Source organism: Plasmodium malariae (assembly GCF_900090045.1).
Source record: "Plasmodium malariae genome assembly, chromosome: 13".
NCBI classification, from domain to species: domain Eukaryota; phylum Apicomplexa; class Aconoidasida; order Haemosporida; family Plasmodiidae; genus Plasmodium; species Plasmodium malariae.
Window position 1 is genome coordinate 840,107 of NC_041787.1, and position 24,428 is coordinate 864,534.

At 26.2% G+C, this 24,428-nt stretch overlaps 1 protein-coding gene across 1 annotated transcript; it reads left to right on the plus strand.

The window, feature by feature from the left end:
- Positions 1 to 1,187: 1,187 nt before the first annotated feature.
- PmUG01_13025800 (dynein-related AAA-type ATPase, putative) lies at positions 1,188 to 24,410 on the plus strand (the record flags this gene model as incomplete). Its single annotated transcript, XM_029007234.1, has 1 exon — positions 1,188 to 24,410. One exon carries the CDS (start codon positions 1,188 to 1,190, stop codon positions 24,408 to 24,410), a length of 23,223 nt encoding a protein of 7,740 aa, XP_028863644.1.
- Between the last annotated feature and the right edge of the window lie 18 nt (positions 24,411 to 24,428).

The window sequence follows — 24,428 nt, forward strand, 5'->3', positions numbered from 1 at the left end:
ATATACATACATAAACATATACATATATATGCAATAACATACGTATTTATCTATATCTATGTTTATACAAATTTTTTGTCCTTATTATTTTTTTTTTTCATAGTTCGCATATAGCACTTTATATGTTGTACTGATTATACATAAATTTTAACTAAAACGTCACTTTTCTTATGAAGTTTAACATAAACCTTTTTTCATTTTTTTTTTTTTTTTTATATATGACTTGTTATTTTTCAATTCGTAGCATTAGTACATATTATACGTACGCATTAATAATAATGTATTGAAACATTTTATATAATATTTATGAACAGTTATTTGAAAGTTGTAATTGTATTTTTGTTAATTTTCTTCTGTGTTTAGTAAGAAAATTTTTTAAATTTTGTGTTTCATTTTACTTTTGTTTTTTGTTGTTATAATTAACATTTATGTATAAGCTATATTTTTATAAAAACAATATTATAGTAGAAGCATTTGCTATTGGAGATGAAAGAAATACATGTACAAATTAAAACAAGAAAAATAAAAAAACAACAAGGTGTTATAGTTTTTGTAGGCTCATACAAACATATGTATGTTTTATATTTTGTGGCACATTACCAACAGGGGATGGACTTACGCATTATGTAATTAACTCTTTAGCAGCGTGTTATTGATATGTTAGTAACATGATAGCAATATGTTAGCAGTTTGTTAACATTTTGTTTTGTAAGCATTTGTTTCATAATATGTTATTATAGGGACTAGATTGAATTATTCTTTAGTGTAATGTTTATTTGAATATATCCATGTGATCAGCTTAATCGCCTATGCAGAAGTGGTATCAATTTTTATCTCTAGTTGAAAATTTCACCCAGAATCTTAACTTAAGCGAATAAGTTGATAAATATTTTTATCAGAAAATTAATAAATATATTGTCAGACGAATAATTTATCAAACTTATATATATTATTAAGCCACTAAAATTATTCAGCTTACAAAAACAACGAATTAGTTAATAAATAATACAGCACTTGTACGTACAACCAAAAATTTTAAAAATGGAAACAAAGTAACACACATCAAGTGTGCTAACACAGTTATTCATTTTTCAAGATATTCATTATATAAGCTCAATTTATAAAAAATTTATTTTTAAGCATTATATTAGTGTACATTTAACCTATCTTAAACCTTTTTTAAAAAAATGAAGAATACAGAGAGTAAAACTATTTTAATGTGGTGTACAGAAATAATAAGTGAAATAAGAAAGAGAAAAAATCAACGTATGTGCAAAAAAAAAAAAAAAAAATTTTGTAGCGAATTAAATGAAATAGAGCAGTTGATAATAAAACGAAAAATAAGAAGGAGATCAACACTCTCTCAGTGTAAATATGTTAAATATATTTATAAAAATTGTTGTATATTGAGTAAATATTTTCATTATAAATTATACTCTACTCAATTTAATAAAAAAAAAATCGTGACTTTAAACAAAAGTCTATATTTCGGAAATACTAACAATGGTATTATTCCAAATCAGGAAAAGCCAAATAAACGGAAGATATGTATTGATACTACTATGGTAACTAGTGCAGAAAATAATAAAACTAATGGAACAACAAAATGCATCATATTAAGGCACTCTCACGCGTTTGAGAATAAACAGAAAAGAGATTTAATGATAACACAGACTATAATATTGACTTTGTTTGAACCAAGCTTATTGAAAATTTCGTTAAAGTTTTTTAACTTTTTAATGATATCAATTATTAATCAAATATTTCAAGAAATACTATTTTTGTCTACGTATAATTTCTCTATTGTAGAACAAAAACATTCCAAACGTACACATGATGTTAGTAATGACGAACGCTCAGGAAAATTAAGAAGAGCACATAACATAGAAGTTACAGAAGCAGAAAAAAATGTAGAGAATTTCAAAAATTCATATAGAAAGATTCCCCCGGAATTACCCATATTTAACCTTATTAAAAAATTCCGTGTAGACATAGAAATTTATTTTTGTATGATATGCATGAACAGCATATTGTTCAGTAAGGAATTATTTTATAAAAACAGCATAGATTATTTTTTCAAAGATGTGCTTCCTAATTCATTACAATGCTACAATTATTTCAAAGGGGTAGTAATAAAATATGTAAAAGAACGAAATGATCATGCTTGTAAATGGGGTATATATCACATCTATTGTAGTAAAATTTTGCTAATTTACTATTATTTAAGTACAAATAATATACTTGAAAAAATGTATTTGAACTTGTTACCAGAAATTCTAAATTGTAAGAAGAAAAAAAACCCATTTTTTGAGTCTTTAATTTATTTAATTTATTTAAATTATTATGGAATTAACAGGAATGTTAGTGTTAGAAGAAGAAGCATTAGCTTTGAACACAACAGATTGTGCTATATGTTGGAGGAAAATGGTAGAAACAAAAAGAACTACCAAAAATGTGCTTACAAAGTGAAGAATGAGAATAAAAATAACTCAGCCATCCGCTCAGATGAAAAAAAGTGTTCAACTTTTTATAAATGTTCCATAAATAGGAAGATGAAGCAAAGAAGTACTTACAATATATATGACACACTATTAAGGTATAATTACAACGTGCAAGATTTGAATTATTTGTACATAGAAAAATTTCATAATAATATAGAAGAGAATAATATTATTAAATTTTATGTGCATGCTGAATCAGTATTATACCCAATATTTCGTTTAAAATCAAGAAAAAATATAAACTCGTTAAAAACTGGAAGCAACTTTATTATAACAGAAAGACTAAAAAGGTTAATTAAAGAGTTAATAATAAATGTTTATAATAAAAAGCCAACAATTTTAATAGGAAATCAAGGTTCAGGTAAAACGTCTTTAATAAAATATATATTTGAGAAATTATATCAAAATGAAGATCAAAAGGAAGAAAATATTATAAGCTTATATTTAGATGATGTATCGGATTCTAAATCTATTTTAGGATTATGGGAAAGTAATGAAAAATGTTTTGAATTTAAATACGGTATATTAGCAAAGGCTATGAAAAGTGGTAATTGGGTAGTTTTTGAAAATATTAATAATATCTCTAATAGCGTGATAGAAAAGCTGCATGAGTTAACTAGTAAGGGACACATATACCTATCAGAAAAGGGGGAATACATATATCCTCACAAAAATTTTAGGTTATTTTCAACGATAACTGTTAACAGTGATAATTATAATAACAGTGAGAGCATTTCAAATGAGGAAAACACTGTGGATGAAGGTAACACAGAAATGGATGAGGTAAACGGTACAAGGGAAGGAAGCCACATTAGTAGTGGTAGTAGCAGTGGCAGCAGTTGTGATGAGAAATGGGCAAGGAGCAACCACCTAAATTATAGTAATAGAGACATAGGCGAAGTGATAAGAATGAACTACAGACCTAATAATCTGACAAATTTGTTCAACAAATGGCACAGTGTATATATTGGAAATTATAGTCGACGAGAAATAAAAGAAATATTATTTAAAAAGCTTAAAAGTAGTGTTCATGATAACTACAAAAATGTGCTATTAAAATGTTACAGCATAATGAAAACGTCATTGCAGAAATATCATATATTAAGAAATATTAACCTACATGATTTAATAAAAATTGTTAAGAGAATAAATAAGAAAAAAATTTTTATGTATGAAAGTGAAAAAATGAAGATATTCCTATTTCAAATATGTAAATCTATATTAATATCACACATACCAAATATTCATTTGAGGTCTATTTTTTTTACTAAATTAGTTAATATATTTGAATTAAATGAAAAAGATGTAATGACAAATATAAAGTCTTATTCACTTGATAGATATATTGATGAATTTAATGAATCATTAGAAAATAATTATCCAAAAGTTGTTTTTAATTATGAAAAAATAAGCAATTATTCCTTCATATTGACATCTGTTCATAAATCTATATTATACGAAATAATTGAAGGAGTGTATAACAAGGAAAGTATATTATTAATTGGTGATACAGGAGTTGGAAAAACGGCTTTAGTAGATTACATTTCAAAAATTTTTGAAACGAAATTACATGTTTTTGTTTTTAGTGAACAGTCAGAGGCTTCAGACCTTATCGGTAATTATTACCCCTTCAATATAAGTGTTAAAACTAATGAACTCTTTGAAGAGTTCAAAAAGTTAAATCATAAAATAAGTTGTTACATACATGAAAAGGAGTTAGATGTTTTTTATATAAAATTAAGTATTATATTAAGTGAGAAAAAATTTTTGACCTTTTTAAATACCTGCTACAATTATGTAAAATGTGTTATAACAAATTTTAAAAATAACACCAAATTATTTGATATGAAAATAATAAAAAAATGCAAAACCTTTCAGAGAAACTGTAAAAACATTATTAATTTTTGGTGTACCAATAACTGTAATTTGAATAAAGGGAGAATGAACAAAATAAAAAACCACTATGCTTTAAATTACAATTTTGAAAAATTTTTTAAAAAGTGTGAAAACCATGTTGAAGGAGAAAAAATTTGTTATAAGGATAACGATGAAGCGTGCAATTTAGATGATAAAGCTGAAAGAGAGAAGGGAAAGAACAATAAAGATCCTGTAACGTGTATAGTGGAGGAAGAAGAATGTAGCCAAAATGCGAACGAATTAATATTTAAATTTCATGATGGTATTTTAATTGACTGCATTAAAAATGGCCACTGGATTTTACTTGATGAAATAAATTTAGCACAAACAGAAATATTACAGAGACTACAGGGCTTAATGGACCTGTCGAATAAACATTTCGAAGTTGTAGAAAAGGGAAATGAGCAGATCAAAATTCACAAAAATTTCCGATTATTTGCTTGCATGAATCCACCTATCATTCCTAGTATGAAAAAAAAAAAAACAGAAAAAAATATGGCTGAGTCAGGGAATGCAAATAGAGATAGAGGTATCAGTGGCAGAGGTATCCACGACAAGGGAAGTAACAGTTATAACAATGATTCTTCTATAGATGCAGATATGATAGATAACGTTAACATTGACTTATATAATAGTACCATTTCATCAGGAAAAAGGGAATTACCCCCAATTATTAGAAACAAATTTACGGAAATATTTGTTGATGAAATTTTAGAGTATGAAGATATCGAAATGATTGTTAAACATCTTTTAAAAGAAATTACATGCGATACTGTTCTGATAAAAAATATTACGAATTGTTATTTAGAAATTAAAAAAGAAAGTCTAAAAAATATGAATAGCCAAGACAATAAACCCATATCTTTTTCTACGAGAAATTTAGTGAGAGCAATTAACTATGCCGTTCACGTGCATAAGAGAAAATTTAAGCCTTTATCACTTTATGTAGCTGTTTATCATGGATTTATCTGCAATTTTTTAAGCTGTGTCAATTTATATAACCAGAAAATTATAGAAAATATATTCAACAAATATTTTAAGTATCCTAAACAGAATAAAGCTCAAAATTGCAATAATGATGTTATGCATATTGAGAAAAATGGAATTATAAATTATACCATTTTAGAGAATTACTACCTGTACAAATGGTATAATAAAAAGAAGGGAATAGAAGAAAGCAGTGCCAGTACGCATAGCGCAAGCACAACGATATGTTCTAATAGCAGATCTAGTAACAGTAGCAATAATAAAGGTAATAATAATAATAATAGTAACAAGAATAAAGGTAATAATAACAGTAATAGTACCAAATATAAAAGCAATTGTAATAGTAATAATAGCAGTAATGTGGTAATTAGGAATACTAATGAAATGGAAAAATATGCTTGCATAGAAAATAGCTGGATATTATGTGGAAATGAAGAAGTAGATTTAAAAAGCATTTTATCAAATTTTATAATAACAAAAAATGTGAAGGAAAATATAAAAAAATTAGCGTTATGTTTAAGTGGAATAAAAACACCAATATTGCTAGAAGGAAATACATCAGTTGGAAAAACATCTTTGGTAAAATTTTTTGCAGATATAACAGGACATAAATTTATTAGAATTAATAACCATATGAACACAGATATAAATGAATATTATGGTCAATTTGTTAATGACAAAAATAATGGAAACTTAATTTTTGAAGAAGGAATATTTGTAAAAGCAGTAAGGAATGGTTATTGGGTAGTTTTAGATGAATTAAATTTAGCACCTTCAGAAGTATTAGAATCATTAAATAGAATTCTAGATGATAATAAAGAAATATATATTCCTGAATTAAAATGCTACGTTAAAGCGCACAAAGATTTCATGCTATTTGCAACTCAAAATCCAGCTAATAGTAATAAGTATATTGGTAGGAAAGAGTTATCCAAAGCGTTTAGAAGTAGATTTATTGAATTTTATATAAATGATTTTGAAGTTGAAGAATTAGAAATAATTTTACATAGAAGATGTGCTATATCTCCTAATATTTCAAAAAAAATGATACAAGTATTTACCGAACTAAGAAATGTGAAATCTAATTATAACTATTTTAATGATAATCTTATGACATTAAGAGATTTAATTAAATGGGGGAATAGATACCCGAATACTAACACAGAAGCGTGTTTACATGGCTATTACATCATTGCAGAAAAATTAAGAAATGAGAAAGATAAACAAACTGTTAAGGATATTTTAAGTAAAAATTTTTTAAAAAAGGAAGAAGAACTGATAGTAAATTATGAAAACGACCAAGACGTTAAAAATTTGAAGGATATTTTTTTTAAAAAAATTTCTTCCATAAATAATCTGCAAAATGTGCAAAGCAAATCATTGAGTGAGGATAACAGGATGGCCCGAGGGACGCACTCCTCCCTGGGGTTAAGAAGCGGGGACCAGGGAAAAAATGATGATCAGGAAGAAGAAAATGATGAGAGTAGCATATGTGAAAAGCCCTACAAATATGATGAGTACCTCAAATGTGATAACTTGAAACGGTTTGAATACCTAAAGAACATCCATTTCGGAAAAAACATGAGCAGGATAATTTGCTTGCTACTAAAATGTTTCAAGAACAAGGAGTCGGCATTACTAATAGGAGAAACTGGATGTGGAAAAACGACATGTTGCGAATTATTAAGTTTTGTAAAGAATATAAAATTAAATGTTTTAAATTGCAATGAAAGTACAGATGTGTATGATATTATTGGTAGTTTAAAATTAGTACAAAATAAAAAAGAAGATTATGAAAAATTAAAAAAAAATTGTATTGAATTATATAATGAAATTACCCAAAATTATCAAGACCAATTTGCTTCAATGTTTTTAAGTGGTATCATACATGAAAAAATTACAGATATAAAAAAGGAGGATTTTTTAATATTTAATCTTTATTTACAAAAAAGGTATAATTTAAATGAAAATATTAAGAGAAAATTGATAAAAATGGAAAGGTCTATAAACAATTTAAAATCGGTTTTCACATGGTTTGATGGTATTTTGGTATCTTCTTTAAAAAAGGGTGATATATTTTTAATGGATGAAATATCATTAGTTGAATCTTCTGTGCTTGAAAGATTTAATTCTGTATTAGAATATGATAGGACTTTGTTACTAACAGAAAAAGGAGGAAAGAATATTAAAAATTTAAAAGCACACGATAATTTTTCATTTATAGGTACTATGAATCCTTGTGGTGATTTTGGAAAAAAGGAGATTTCTCAAACTTTGAAAAATAGATTTACTGAAATTTTTGTTGAAACGTGTTCATACAAATCGGAAGATTTTTACTTCTTAATTATGAAACAGTTGAATTTTACAGAAAAAAAAAAGAAAATATATATTAAGCAACATATTGCTAGGTGTCTCTGTAGTTTATTTCAGCAAATAACTGAAAACAGAGCCTTGTCATTATCATCATTGTCATCCTCCTCCTCATCATTACGTTTCACTCTTTCCAATAGAGACGCAATTAAGTGGACGACCTTTATGAATATATATATAAATAATAAAAAACAATTATATATTAAAAAGAAAAAGGATAAAACGATAGAAATTTCAACAAATAAATTAAAAGCCTACTGCATACGAAGTTACTATCACAGTGGCTGTCTAATACTAATTGATGGAAATGAAGATATGAAATCAAAACAAATTTTACAAAACATTTTGATGAAAAATTTAGAAGATTTATGTACGTCCTTTAAATACAAATTGCATGGAAAAAAAAAAAAAAAAAAATGTATGAACTTTTTTAGGGAAACGTATAATTTTATATTTAAAAAAAAATACTTAAGAATTAACGATTTGCGCGTCATATTTAAGAAAAGACTACGTTACGATTTAAATGAACTTTCACAAAGTTCCAATTTTGTTTTCAAAACTCCAAATATTAAAAAAAATTTGTTTAAAATTATTAGAGCAATGCAGTTAAATAATTCAATTTTGCTTGAAGGCTCTCCAGGTGTTGGAAAGACATGTATAATAAACATACTGGCCAAGTTAACAAACAACAAATTAATTCGTATAAACTTGTCTGAGTGCACAGACATTTACGACTTCATAGGGTCGTATTTTCCTATAAAGGAGAAGAGCAGCAAGCAGTTAAGATGCGGGGTCCAGGGTGAAGAAGTAGAGGAAGAGCAGTATGATAAAGCACAGACAGAGCAGCGTGAAAAAGCAAAAACTGCAGTGGAGAAAAAGGCCAAGTTTGCTTATTTTTGGAAGGACGGGAAATTAATTGAATGTATGAAGAAAGGATATTGGATACTCATAGACGAAATAAATCTAGCGAATCAGCAAACGTTAGAAGGTATCAATTCTATATTAGATCATAGGAAAGAAATATTTATACCTGAAACGAATGAAATTGTTAAGTGCCACGAAAATTTTCGATTGTTCTGTTGTCAAAATCCTTACAAAGAAGGAGGAGGAAGAAAAGGTTTGCCAAAATCCTTTTTAAATAGATTTTCAAAAATCTATTTTGAAGAGTTAAATGAAGAAGATTATTTGTGCATTGTTCAAAGTCTATATGGTAATTTTATTTCTTCGGATATAATAAAAAAAATTGTAAAAATAATTTTTGTAATAAAAAAAATCAATGTGCTATTAAATGAAAGTGAATGTTGGGTTTGGAATTTAAGAGACATTTTAAGGATATGCAAATTTATGAAATATTACAGTGCTAGTAGTAATTTTGTTATGATATGTGAGATGCTTATATGCAGCAGATTGACCTGTACCGAAGATAGGACTATTGTGCGAAGTGTTATAGCAAATATTTATAGCGGTAACGATGATTTTGTAAATCAGTTATCTGAAGTGACGACAAGAGATAACTTAATTAATTCATTAAATTGTAGTAACAGGAATAGTAACGGCAATGGTAATACTAATAATGGCAGTAATGATAGAAGTTACAATAGCTGTAATGCAGCCACCTATGCTAGTGATAATTATAATTTTTTATGCTCTGCTTTTAGCGAAATTTCTGATCATGTTATGTCCTGTTTTTCCCCCGATAAAAGGAACTCACTTATTACAAAAGGCAGCCATAAGAATACAAATGCTTCATTATGTAGTAATTTTACGCTGTCTTTACACATATTAGCAAAGGATGAAAAAATTCTTCATGAATGTCTTTATGCAATAGAACTTAATATTCCTATTTTATTGAATGGGCAAAATAACTGTGGAAAATCCTCTTTTGTTTATAAATTATCATCAATTTTTCAGAAAAAATTATTTGAGTTTTCGCTAACAAATGATGTTGACACATTTGACTTATTTGGTTGTTATGAACACAATAGTAGAAACAATGCAATAAAAAATTTTGAAAAAAAAATATATAAACTGAACAAGCTCTTTTTAAAAATTGTTTTCAAAAAAGAAAATTTAGGAAAATTTTATACGAGCCTTTTCTCTAAAAAGGAAAATGCAAAAAATGGCGAAAATGGAGAAAATTCTGGCACATCTATTGTAGACACACACGAAAGTGATGAACAAAATAAAAATAAAAAAAAAAGGAAGCAAATTAAAATAAACATAATGGAAAAAATTAATCATCTGTCATTTCGTTATATTAATGCTCTGAAAAATAAGAAATATAATTTGAAAATAGCCGAGAACGAATATGTAGGTTTTATAAATAATATAAAAAAAATATGCAAAAAGGAATGTAACAAAATGGCTCATATCCTTTCTAACATAACATATTTGTGTAAAATTATAAATGAAAATCATATTAACGAAAATGTGTATATATATAATGAAGGAAACTTTATTAAGGCAATTAAATATGGACACTGGGTGTTGCTAAAACATCTACATCATTCTGTTCCGTCCTTGTTAGATAGACTAAATAGTCTTTTTGAAGAAAATGGCTATATACTACTTCACGAGTTTGGTAAAAAGAAAAAAATTAAACCACACAAAAATTTTCAAATTTTTTTAACCTTAAATTCAGAAGAGCATTATAAAATTAGTAAGGCATTACGAAATCGTTGTTATGAAATATATTTCGGACATATGAATGAATATGTGAACAATGCAATAAATTTTTATCATCATCCATTAGGTACAAGCATCGTTAATAGTATAAGCAAATTTGAATCCAAATGTAACTCTAACAATAAACCTTGTAAAGTACATATGTCCGTATGTGAAGAAGAGCGCTTCAGATATGAAAATACATTTATAAACAGTTCAAAAGACTCCTATCTTATGAGTAGTATTAATGACAGTGTTCAATATAGTAAGAACAATAACGTCTTAATTAATACATATGATGATCCCAAGAGGAGCAAAAATTTTCATATTCATATGATAAATTTATGTTACAGTTTTCAATATAAGAGCAGTAGTGATGATTTAGCAAAAGAGATTCATATTGCTGGTCAAAATAAAACACAAATTGAAAAGGATTATGTAAATTTGATTAAAAAAAATAACATATTTTTCTATTTAATAAAATCCATTTTAAAAAATGTAAGGAAGGGAAAAAAGTACGCTAGCATATGTGATAGAAGCAGATGTAGTAGTAGCTATTTAACGGTTCCTCTGGTTGATCTTTTTATTAAAAAGGACGGCATAAAAATGAACTGCACAAAAATACTTGACTATGTAAATTATTGCTACAATTCTTTTTATGTTACTCATGGTGTAAGGCTTAATGTTGATTTAGTATACTTTTGTTTAATTATTTCCCTCGTTACGTACATCATAGAATATATATTTGATGAAGACACAATAAACGAAACCAAGAAAATTTTGAAGAACTCAAAATTGAATCATACGTTTAAAAAGAGCCTACAAATATTACTAAACTATAAGTTTGAAAACAATTTTTATTATATAGATAAATACATTGAATTCATATGTAGTAATTTCTTATTAGCAAGAAATAGGAACAGTATTCGCAGCACTCGCAGCAGAAGCCGAAGGAGTTTTAAAAATTTGGGTCAATGGAAGCCTATTTTTATGAACTCCTTTGTAAATTTTTACTGCCTCATATTTTCAAAATTAAATGGAGAAATACAGCTATTATGCTACCCATTTTTTGACCACCTTAACAACTGTGTAATTAACGTAGTATATAGACTAAAAATTAAAATAAGGAAATTTATAAAAAATAGGGAGCAATTAAATTCACTAATAAGCAATATAAACAGTAGTAATTTTGTTCACAAGATACAGTACAAATATTTTATTTATTTTTATTTTCATATATTCATAAATTATATATACAATTTTAACAAGCTGTATGATAAAGGAACAGTACTATTTAATGAGAGCTGTGGAAATAATAATACATATGCTTACATATTAAAAGAAATAACATTAGTTAGTTCTTTCTACAAATTGAAACTAAACAAAGTATTTTGTTACTTAGTGTATTGCTTCATACAGAATTTTTCTCTTTATGATATATTTTACAGATATGAATACCTGTTAAACCTTAAAAATAAAATAATTATTAAATGGGATAGTTTAAGTAGGGATTACTACGATATAGAAACAGCAATGTATCTTGATTTTGTTACTAGAAAAATTATTTGCAAAAAATTTGTCTATTTTAATATAATAATAAATTACATATACAATGCTATATATAACGAAAAATCTGCAAAGTGCGATCAGATAAACAAAAATTGTGTAAACGTTAAACGAAGTAGTAATGATACCTTTTGGGAACAAAAGTCAAGACATGATATAAAGAAAGAGAACAACAGCAGCAGCAATAATAATAATAATAATAATTATAATAATGATAATAATAATAATGATAATAATAATAATAATAATAATAGTAATAATAATAATAAAAGGATTTCCTTTAAGCCTTTACTTGCTGCCAAAAAATACCTTATAAACAATTTTCACGTAGGACTTTCAAAAGTTTTACCATTTTTTGAAGCCTTCTTAAATTATAACGTTAGTTACAGTTATTTCTCAAGATATATGCATAATAGGAAGAGGACAAAATGCTTCATTTTTCATCATATGAATAAATTTTTAATTTTTGTAGAAAAAATTGTCTTCAAAATGTTAGAACAGAATAGTATACTAGTTGGTGAGGACTTGTTTAATTATTATGTGTTTATTTATAATTTTACATTTCACGAAGTATGCAATTTGAAATATAAAAATATATGCAGCAAAATTATTTTCCTAAGAGACACAGTAAAATTAGCATCTAAGGGGAACCATTTTAAGAAGATCAATTCTAAGTTAATGAAACTTTTGCATGTAATAAAATTATATGTTCAGGATAATTTACCTTCGTTTGGATGCATGTACAGAGGGAAAAATTTTGATGAAGGTTCTGTTGTTTACGATGATAAAATTGGCAGTAATAATAATAGTAATAACAGTAGTGATAGTAGTAATAACAGTAATAATATTATTAATAACAGTAATAATATTATTAATAACAGTAATAATATTATTAATAACAGTAATGGTAATAGGAATACTGATTCATGTAATAGTTTTGCTCATACAAGGAATGACATAAATTACAGCAAAATTACGAAAAACATACCCATATATTTTGATCAAGAGAACAAAGTAAAGCATGTAAACATCCATTTTGAGAATAAATGGATTAAAAATATCTTTGAAATTGTTAATAATATTTATGTGAGTTATTTTATATATATAAGAAACAGAAACAACTATTTTCATATTTTTATGAATTTTCCTGTGCATCATGAGTTAGTACCAAATAAAGCGAGCATAAATAGTGATTCCATTTTGTGCAAGATGGAGGAACAAAAATTTAATAAAACGTTGGAAGCACTTCTCATACAAACCAAGTCCTTTTCTCATGCCCTTAAAAATTTACAAAATGATGAAAAGGCATATTACTCAAAAATTAAAAGTATAGAAAAATTAATTATAAAAAATGTAATATACCAAAGTGGAAAATTGAAGATGAATGCACACAATATATTTGAGCAAAATTTTTCCAGTAGAAATCACATAAATAATAGCAGTAATTGTAATTATACAACTTCAAATTATTCAACAAACGAATATATTATGTGTGAAAGTAACAACCTCTTTTTTTACTACCAATTTATCATTTTTAATATAAACTTGAAATATTTATATAATTCCTTTATATACTTGTTAAATTTGTATATGTGCATGAAGTACTCAAATGCGTTGGAAAATGGACAACAATGTGAGTCCAAAAAGCATTGGGATCCTTGTTTATTTGTGGATAACTGTAGTTTCTATTTTACAAAAGAAAAAAAAAACTTGTACATAAATAATGCAAAAAAAGACCTAAATGAAAATATAAAAGATGCTATAAAACAAATATATATATATTTAGAAAATATGGAAAATACTATATTTATATATGAAGAAAAAATTGAAGTATTGAGTTTATTAAAAGAAACATATGGAATGTTAGAATATGCAGAAAAAAAGATAGATGATAAAAAATATTTAAATGCGTTTGGATTGAACTTAATTTTTGTTACAATTGAAGAAGTATTATACCTTATTTACGCATTACTAATGAATGTTTACATGATACTTGATAGGAATTATAGTTATACTAAGGAAAACGTGAACAGAATGAGGACTTTAAAAAAGAAGAAGAATACTCTTTTATGGGCTTTTAACAACGCGCCAACGGTAAACAAGTACACGTCTTTGAAGAAAAGAACATTGAATAGGCTCGCAACCCCAACAGATAATATGGAGCCCTCATTCTGTAATAATAGTAGTAAGAATAGAAATAATAATAGTAATACTAATAGTAATAATAATAATAATAATGATAATAATAATAATGACAATAACAATAATAATAATAATAATAATAATATTTCATATGCGGATTACCAAAATGATAATAATAATAATAATAATTCATTGGAGGATTATTCAAATAAAGTTAATCATAGAGAGTATGAAGAGGAAAGGGCGCTAGAAAAGATTAAAGATAACTTCATTACATATGAAGAGTATACAATATTTAAGAACATTTACATGAGGGAAAATATACAAAATCATACGATATGTAAATATTACTCTTATATAAGTTCATCCATTTTTAATAAAACAGCCATATTTGATTCAGTTATAAATATATACGAAGAAATGAAAAAAAAGAAAGTAACCTTATTCTATTTAAACATGTGCAATTTTTTATTTCAAAATTTAAAAAAGAACTACTTTGATTATGTAACAAAAATTCCATTTATCCACAAACGTAAGCAGCTTGAAGTTAATAATTCAGTATTTTTAATAGACACAAACTACATAAATATTAGGAGCAAAAATTCGTTGTGCTATTATTTTGCTTTCCATATCTTTACCATATTTTCTAACATAATAAAAAACAACAATTCGGGAAATACTCTTATATGTGATGAGAAGAAGAACATCCTGTTTACCATTTATGAGATACACAACATTATTATTTTTGAGCGAAGGAAAAAAACTTCACTCGAGACCCTACTACGTATGTTAGAATTATATAAATATTTTTTTGATCTGAAAAATGAAGGCACTTATGTGCGGAAAATGGAAAAGTACATTTCCGTTTTTCTATTGCTTCTTTTTAAAATAGTTCTAAGGAACTTAGAAAATGATGATAACGAATATGTCTCACAGATACAGATAAAAAGAAATATAATTTTGAAGACAAGTGACGTTGGAGATGACCATCATAATAATTGCGACAGTGCAAATAATAACTTTAAAAATGGTCTTATTAGAAGTGATAAAGGTCTGATCCAAACAGTGCACCACTGCAAAAATGGAACAAGTACATACACAAACGAACATGCAAATACACACGCGAACATGCACACTAGCACATGTGGATATATCCAAACGGATGTGAACAGGGTATGTGCCAACCTTCTAGCGAAGAATAAAAACAAATTAGACAAAGAAGAATTAAGTCATATGTTTAGCCGATTATATAATCACATAAGTAAAAATATTAATAATATAGGTACTTCTAAGTGGAATGAAATTTTAGAAATGTTATTTCCTGAAAATAAGATTGTTATTGATTTGACGCAGAAATATGATGACGAAGATTTTATATACATAATAGGTTCCTTTTATATGTCTCATTATTTTTTAAATATAATTTGTTCAGAAATTAGGAAAGAAGTTAAGGAAATATGTAAAAAAATGGAGATGAAAAATTATCTTAAAAATGTTGATATATCGGTTAAAGAAGAAATATATATGGGCTCTCAACATAACATGTATATTGAAAAAATTAATCTGTTTGAGGAAATTTCCTATTCCGATTTCGTAAAACTTCGAAAGAAAGAATATGTGAATGAACAAGTGAAAAAAATGAATATAAATATGCCATTACTACCAAAAATATTAAAAAATATGAATAAAAAAAGGAGACACAAAATTTCAAACATTTTAGCAGCCAAATGTAGAACAAAAAATAAAAAATGTAATTACCTTATCACACAGTATATTAATAAAAACAATTTACAAAGTTTTCAAACATTGTACCCAAAATTAAAAAACGATTTTAAAAATTTTTTGAAAAATATATTATCCTTCCGAAACATTGAACATATATTATCCGCATTAATTAAGTCAAATAATTTTATCAGTTTTTCACTTATAAACTCATGTTTTGATTTTATAAACCATATAAAAGAAAAATATAACTTAATTCTAAAATTTTCTCATGCCCTTACTCATTCGCTATGTGCATTTGTACATTCTGTCCATAACATAAACTTCCGTATTTTACGGAAAAGAGAAAAAAGGCACAACCTTTATGAACAAAGTAACCATAATGTTGATGATGACGGTGATGACGATGATGTAACATTTGCCATTAACAAATTAGATGAGGAAAAACAGCCAAAAAGGAGGTTTAAAAAGGATATATACAATTATATAAATTTCCCCATTAATTTTAATAAAATTATTAATTTAAAAAAAGAGGAATATAAAAATAAATTAAACGACATGGAATATTTTGATTTCATGATAAGGATGTTACAGAGCAGTAAGAACATTTTCAAAGATTTCGATTTTTCAATTCTTTTAAATTGTTTAAAAATATTATGTAAACAAATTGTAATATATAATGAACAAGATCATAGTTCGAATATGAATGAATTTTATAAAATTGAGCAGTTTAAAAATACAGCAGTAAAAGAAAAATGTGCCTACATTATGCAAGAGGACGATTACATAGAGAAAAATATTGAAAAAGAATTAGATGACATTTTTTATTCTCAGCAGTATTTTTCTAGTGAAACATATACTAACAATGGTAATGTGACAAGTTATTATCCTTGTGAGGGTATACAACAATATGTAGACAACGAAAACAGAGATTCGACGCCATTTTCGAGCGCAATGCTTAATAATGATAGTAACAAAGACAGAAAAGACGAAAACTTACAAAAAAATAGTAGTTCTTTTTCAAAAACGCAGTATAATAAAAGTATGAAGGGTGAAAATAAAAACTCGACAGTGTCAAGAGAAGAAGAGGAAGAAGACAAAGGATGCATAAACGAAAGTTTGTTTAATAATATTATATATAAAGTTTTAAAACTGATTAAGAGAAGGGATGCATTTTGTCGTAAGAATAAGCAGAAAAGTCATGTAGAAAGTGTAAAAAAGAATATTAATCACTTGATAGATATGTTGATAAAGTTGAATAGTAGTGCTAATATTAGTAGTACTGTAGACGGTAGAAGTATCTATCCTAATAATGATAGTAGCGGCAATTGTGGATCTTCTTCAAACCTGTATGAGGAAAACAGAGCTACATTTTTGTTGAACCAAAAAAACGAAGAAAATAAATTGTTAATTTTCACCCTAAGTATGATTAACAAATTTAGCGACATGACAAAATATAAAGATGACAAATTTGTAAAATTTAAAATGAAAATATCCGAATTTTTATTGAATAATAAAAAAAAAAACCATGTATATGTAAACAAATATATACATTTGTTGGACTATAATTTTATGGAATACATATTTAGTGCTTTAAATGACTTATGTTTTTTCCTCGTTAATTTAAAAAAGGAGTTTATTATAATATATAATGAAAGCAATAATTTAAATGTGTTAAATATTTTAAATGCGATCGATAATATTTTAGCTATTCCAATAAGTGATATAAAAAACGAAATAGAGAAAATAATTTTAAAATTGGAACATGTGCTTAACTTGGTAAATTTACTAAAAAATGATAACTACATAAATTTTGAAGAAAGAATAATGACTCGTTTGAATAATTTAATAAAGCATAATAATATATTAGAAGAGCTACTAATATATACAATATATTTTAGATTGCACAAATTAAAAGAGATCAAAAATATTCGAAAAAATTTAAATCTTAAAATTGTGAAAAAAAAGACCTTAAATTTGTTTTCCTATCTGTTTTACTTATGTTATGATGATACAAATGATGCAAATAAAAGAGAAGAAGAAGAAGAAGAAAAAGAAAAAGAAAAAGAAAAAAACGAAAAAGAAAAAGAAAAAAATGAAAAAGAAAAAGAAAAAGAAAAAGTAAAAGAGAATGTTAATGGACCAAACAACAGCTGTGATTGTAATACGAATGTTAATTATGACACCATAACAAAAATAAAAATAATTAAAACATTTGAATCGCTAATAATATTTTTGCGAGATTCTATGATTGGGGTGTATCCTATATGTTTAAATATAATATTTTTCATTGCTCTATTATTTAAACATTCAAAAAATTTAAAAGAGAAAATGATGAGTAATGTCTTTTTAAATGTATATAATTACATGCATATATATTTACCGTTAATAAAAAAAAAAATACAAATTTCAAAGAATTATTTCGATTTACAATTAAAAAAGTCGTTACAGAATGTTAACATCGATCTTGTAGATGTAGAGGCATACAAATCATCTATTACCAAATTAAAAAAAAAAATAGTGTACTTTACAAAATTGTATTTTCAACAAATTAGTATAACCGTGGATAAATTTATTATAGAAAATAAACATTCTTTATTTACCTCTGAAGTGAAAAAATATAGAAATAGGTACACCATAACGCATACTAATACTATAGACATGAGAAGCAATAACGAGGACGATTTAAGTGATACATCTACAAAAAATGCATTCTCAGGTGAGGATCAATCAAGTGATTTATCGGCTGCAAGCAGAAAGGCAAGTTCATCCTATTTTTCAGAATCAGAGCAAGACAACGAAGAAACAAAAAATGAGCTCGATATTAACCCGTTATCTAGTTTTCCCCTTGTCAATGTTGGTGATGACAAGAAAGTGAAAGGAGAAAATGAAAAGGGGAGCAATATATCCACAGTTGACGAAGAAGCACATTACATCTATATAGAGATAAATGAATTAAAATCATCTTTTTTAAATTTAAGAAATAAACTGAAAAAAAAAATTAACCTAACAGATTTTCTAACAAATCTGGATGGCTATTACAGCTTTGAAGATTTATCAAATAATTATGTGAGTGAAATAAAAAATATTTTAAAAGTTCAGTGTGTCAACGCTACCATTAATCAAAAGAAGAGATGGACCTACATACTTAAGCATTTTATAATGAAAAAATTAAATGTACCTGTGATGTATAATTTTAATAGCTTCGATTTTTTTTCCAACATATTCAGAGAGCACATAACTTTTTATGATAATGAGATGGATAAGATTTTTTATATATTACAATATTCATCGTGTGAAGAAATTATGGACGAATTAAAAAATTGTTTACTCTACATGATAGAACACAATGTGCACATAGAGGATGAAACAAAGGAGATTCAACAAAATAGAGTGAAGGAAGATATCATAAAGGTGGAATACGATTTAAAAAGAAATATAAAAAGTAAAAAAATTTGCAATTTTCTTTTTTTTGATAAAATAAATGATATATTAAAAAGTAATGAGGATAAGAATTATAAAATACTTTATTTAACTATATATATAAAATCTATTAATATACATGAAGATATCATAAATGATGAAATGCTATATTATATTTTTAATTCTATTAATTATGAATATTTTAGTTTGAGAAAAGAAATTAGTACATTCTATAACCATTTTATGTTCTATTATTTAATGATAACAACCTTGTTATATGAAAAGAAATATAAATTAAATTATATATCTGTAAGTATACACATTTTTGAAAAATTATTATTAAAATGTAATATTGTGAAGAGTAGCTTACTACAGATCTTGAGTATTTTCTATGAACAGTTGTCAGAAAGCTCCCTTTTTAAAAGTATATTGTTTTGTGTTTATAAAATTATATACATTATATACAGCTCAAACGAATTTAGACTGTTCAGATATTTTAAAAATATGAATCATATTAAATGTATAGAAGATTTTTCAAAAACTCTTTCAAATTTTAATCTTAAAATGAATGTAAAATTTTTGAAATATATTAATAAAATTATGAAGCAACTAGAAAATAGTTCGAACGAAATATTTTCATTAAATATAGCTCCTTATTTTAAAAATCAAATATACATGAACATAAGTAAATTTGTCAAATTGTTTAACCAAATAAGCAGCACAAGTAGTTTTGCTCCGTTACGTAATGAAATGGGCACTGAGTGTAGCGATATAGGCGAAATGTGCTCTAAGTCAAAAGCTGTAGTAGTAGAACAAAACAACCACTTTTGTGAATATAGATGTATAGAACGCTTAAATGATCAAATTTGCAATTTAATAAATGACATTGTTAATAAAAAATCCATAATTTATAAGAGAGAATACCCGAATTTTCAGGAAGCCAAAAATATTAATGAAATATATGGAATGAAAAATATTATCAAATTGTACTTGAGCGTTTATAATTTATTCCCCTTTAGAGAAGATGAAAAACGTCAGAAGAATGTTCAAATATTTTACTACTTAAGTAAAAATTTATTTTATATTGTAAAGTGCATATTTCTATATTTCGTAGATATATTTATCGGTTTTTCAAATATATCCTTATATTTTTTAAAAGTTTTAAAAGTGTTATATACGAAGGGATTGTGTAGAGAAAAGAAAGATGCTAATGAAGAGGAGATGATAAAAAATAAAAAAGAAAAAGATATTTTTCACAAAGTGGATTTTTTAAAAGGTATAGGATTAGGGGAAGGAAAAGGAATTAAAAATATATCACATGAAGTTGATAATGAAGATATAGATAATATTTATAATGAGGACGAAAATAATTTTAGTCAGGATGAGAATGATTTTAATGAAGAAGCTATTGAGTCGACTTACAATTTTAAAAAATTTCGTGAAAAGGAACTAAATGATACCACGAATGAGTTTGACAATAGGAATAAAAATAAATTAGAGAATGAGCAAAATAATTTCAATATGGAAAATAACGAAAAAAATGAAGGACAAAAAAATGAAGATAATAATAAAGACAAAGTTGACATGAAGGGGGAATATGAGGAAGAGGGGAATCGCAATACTACAGATGATAACAGTAATAATAATAAAGATGAAAATGAAATCAACGTAGAAGAAAATATTGATGATGTTTTTGAAAAACATAATAGTAAAAATTTTAATAAAAGTGAATGTACTAATGATTGGATGGATAATTTAAAACACAATGATCTAAACAATAATGTCAACAAAGGGGAAGATCAAAAAAGAGAAGGGTATGAGGAGAAAGAGGGAAAGAAGGACTCATATAATGACCTTAACAGTGGTGAAAAAGAAGATACGTTTGAACATGAACATGATCACGAACAGATGAGTAGCGAAAACGAGTTGAAAGAAAAAGACAAAATTGAAGAAAGCGAGAACAGTTTAGAAAAAGACAAAATTAATATGAATAAAAATGATGAATTGGATATGGATAATTTGGAAAAAATGAAGCAAAATGATAACTGTGATTTGATGAATTTTGAACAAAATGCTAGCGAACAACCTAGCCATTTCGATAACAGTTTGACCCAAAAGAATGATAATAGTTATAATGAAGAAAATGAAAGCGGCATTAATAATAACAATAGTGATAATAATAACGACGATTTCAGTTTCAACTTTGATTCCAGTTTTGAAATAGAATCAAGTGATTTCTCAAAAAGCTACAGTGAAAAGTCGTTCATAAGTAATGAAAGCGATTTGGATGATTATGTAGATGAAGATAAAACAGAAGAGCTCAAGAATGCTTCCAAAGAAGAAGATATCCATAAAAGTAAGATGAACGAAGGAAATGATAGTGAAAATAATATCCCAAATGATCTAGGTAATAAGGAACAAACTGTTATAGAAGATGATTGCATTAAGAATTCGGATGATATATATGAACATGATCAGTCGGAAGAGAACGACTATGATTTTGAAAGAAAAAAAAATGATGAAAATAAAGGAGGTTTCAAAAATAGGCAAGCAGAGGAACAGGGGAACCTGGGAGCAGAGCAACAGGAACCGCAAGGAGAAGACGTGATTAACGGACAGAATGAAAAGGGAAAAGAAAATGAAAGAAGTAGTAGTAATAATAATGTGCAAGATGACGAAGAAAAAGATGAAATAAATAATACAGATCAAGGAGAAAGTGAGAAGGAGCATGAGAATGAAATGCAAAATAATGAAGAATGTAACAAGGGATATGATAAAATGCACACTGGGAAAATGGACGAAATGAAAAAAGATGAGCATATCATTATAGAAGAAGCTGGTAATACGTCATATGAAAAGGAAGAACCGAGTGAAAATGATGGAAATGATGCTGAAGTGGAAAGCGAAAATAAGGACAAGGATGATGATAGCAAAATGGGAAGCCATAGTGAAGCCCATATTGAGGAAAACAGTAAAATGGAAGATGAAAATGAACATAAAAATAAAATGCAAAATGATAATGAAAAAACGAATAACTTTACCGAAAAGAGAAGTTTGTACGAAAGTAAGCGGGAACAATCCGACGAGCACAGTAGTATAGAAGTGAGAGATAGATTAACAAAAAATTGTGAACAGAATAACTCCACAATTGAACAGGAGGAAATTGAAAAAAATGAAAACAAAATGAATAACACGTTGAACAATTTTGATGAAACTATGCAACATAGTAGTAATAATAATTCATTTGAAAATTGTGATAATATGAATTATATGGATAAGCAAAATTACGCAGAAAGGGGAAATAGTAATGGAGAAAATTCTTCCAATTCACATGAATTTTCATTTTCAGTTGACAAGTACAATATATATATGGAAAATTCTATTGACATTACAAATTTTATAGAAAAGATTAATAAGCAGTTATGTAATTTGGAACAGAAAAAAGATATGTCTAGTAATGATAAAGAAGCTTCTAAAGAAGATGAAAAACTAAAAGAAGAAAAAAAAAGGCAGAGTTGTGAAGATTTCAATATATATAAGGAAGAGGAAAACATAGTTAAAAATGAAATAACATCATATGATGATGTTAATAAAAACAATGTTAACTACAAAGAAAATTACCCCTTAGATGAAATGCACGAACAAAATTTGATTAATACGGAAGAAGAAAATAGAGAAGTGGATACTAAAGAAGAGCATAAGAAAAAACAGAAAAATGAACAAGAATTGAACAAATTAAATAGAAACTTAAATGAATTAAATGCAAATACAGTAATATATGACAAAAAAGAAGTGGAGGATGTAAAAGAAGACATGGACCAAAATAGTGACTACGACGATGAAGCAAGTAGCATTATATCATCAGGAAGTGTTTCTCAAGATAAAGTTCAAGGAGAAAGATATTTCACTAATAAGGAAGAAGATGCCGTTGCTTCATCTGCTTCAGCTGCTACGGATATCAATGCAAATGATGATGATAACACGAGTGAACTATTTCCAGGAGACTGTAACGTTGAAAAGGAAGACGGTAGTAACCCCATATTAGAGCAATATTACGATAATGAAGAAAAAGAGAAGGAACAGGGAGAGAATGAAAATATTGTCAATATTAATTATTTTAAGGTGTATAAAAACACAAAAGTTTTTGATAGAGAATACACGTTAAAAAATAGTTATGAACAAGTGGAGAAAAAGAAAAAGACAAAAGAGAATATACTTGAAAATACCAATTTTAACGCAAAATATGAACAAATTTATGACCAAATTATTAACGAAACGGAAACTATATCGAGTCAATTGTGTGAACAGTTAAAAATTATACTAGAACCAACGGTCAGAAATAAATATGAAGGAGATTATAAATCAGGGAAAAAATTAAACATAAAAAAATTAGTAAATTATTTTGCAAGTGATTTTCGAAATAATAAAATATGGAAAAGAAAAACAAAACTAAATAAAAGAGACTATAATATATTAATTGCAATAGATAATACTAAAAGTATGAAAATAAATAATATTCAGAAAATGACTTTAAATACTATATTTTTAGTTGCTAAGGCTTTTGAAAAATTAAACGTAGGAAAAATAGGCATTTGTTCATTTGGAGAAAATGAAACAATTGATTCAACTAATATTGTATGTTCAATGACCAACAGTTTAAACAAACAAGATTTTTTAAAAATATTACATCATTTTCAATTTAATCATGATACTCAAAATTCTTTTGATACTGCAATGCTAAATGCATTAAAAATATGTAATTATATTTTTAAAAATACGCATACGTATAATAATTCTAAAAGTACAATTAGTCATTTAATGCTTATAATAAGTGACGGGAGATTTAATAAGAACTCAGTTAAAGCTGAAATTTTCAAATGTATCCAAAATAATTTTATTCCTGTTCTGATGATTATTGATACACAACTATCGAATAATAAAGCACAGTCTATATTTAATTTAAAACAAACATTTTATAAAAATAACAAATTGGAAATTATTCCATACCTCCACGATTTTCCATTTCCATATTTTGTAGTGGTGAATGATATTAATAATATACCCGCACTCACTTGTGACATAATAAGGCAATGGTTTCAATTACTCAATAACAAATAAATGAAAAGCGTAAATAAT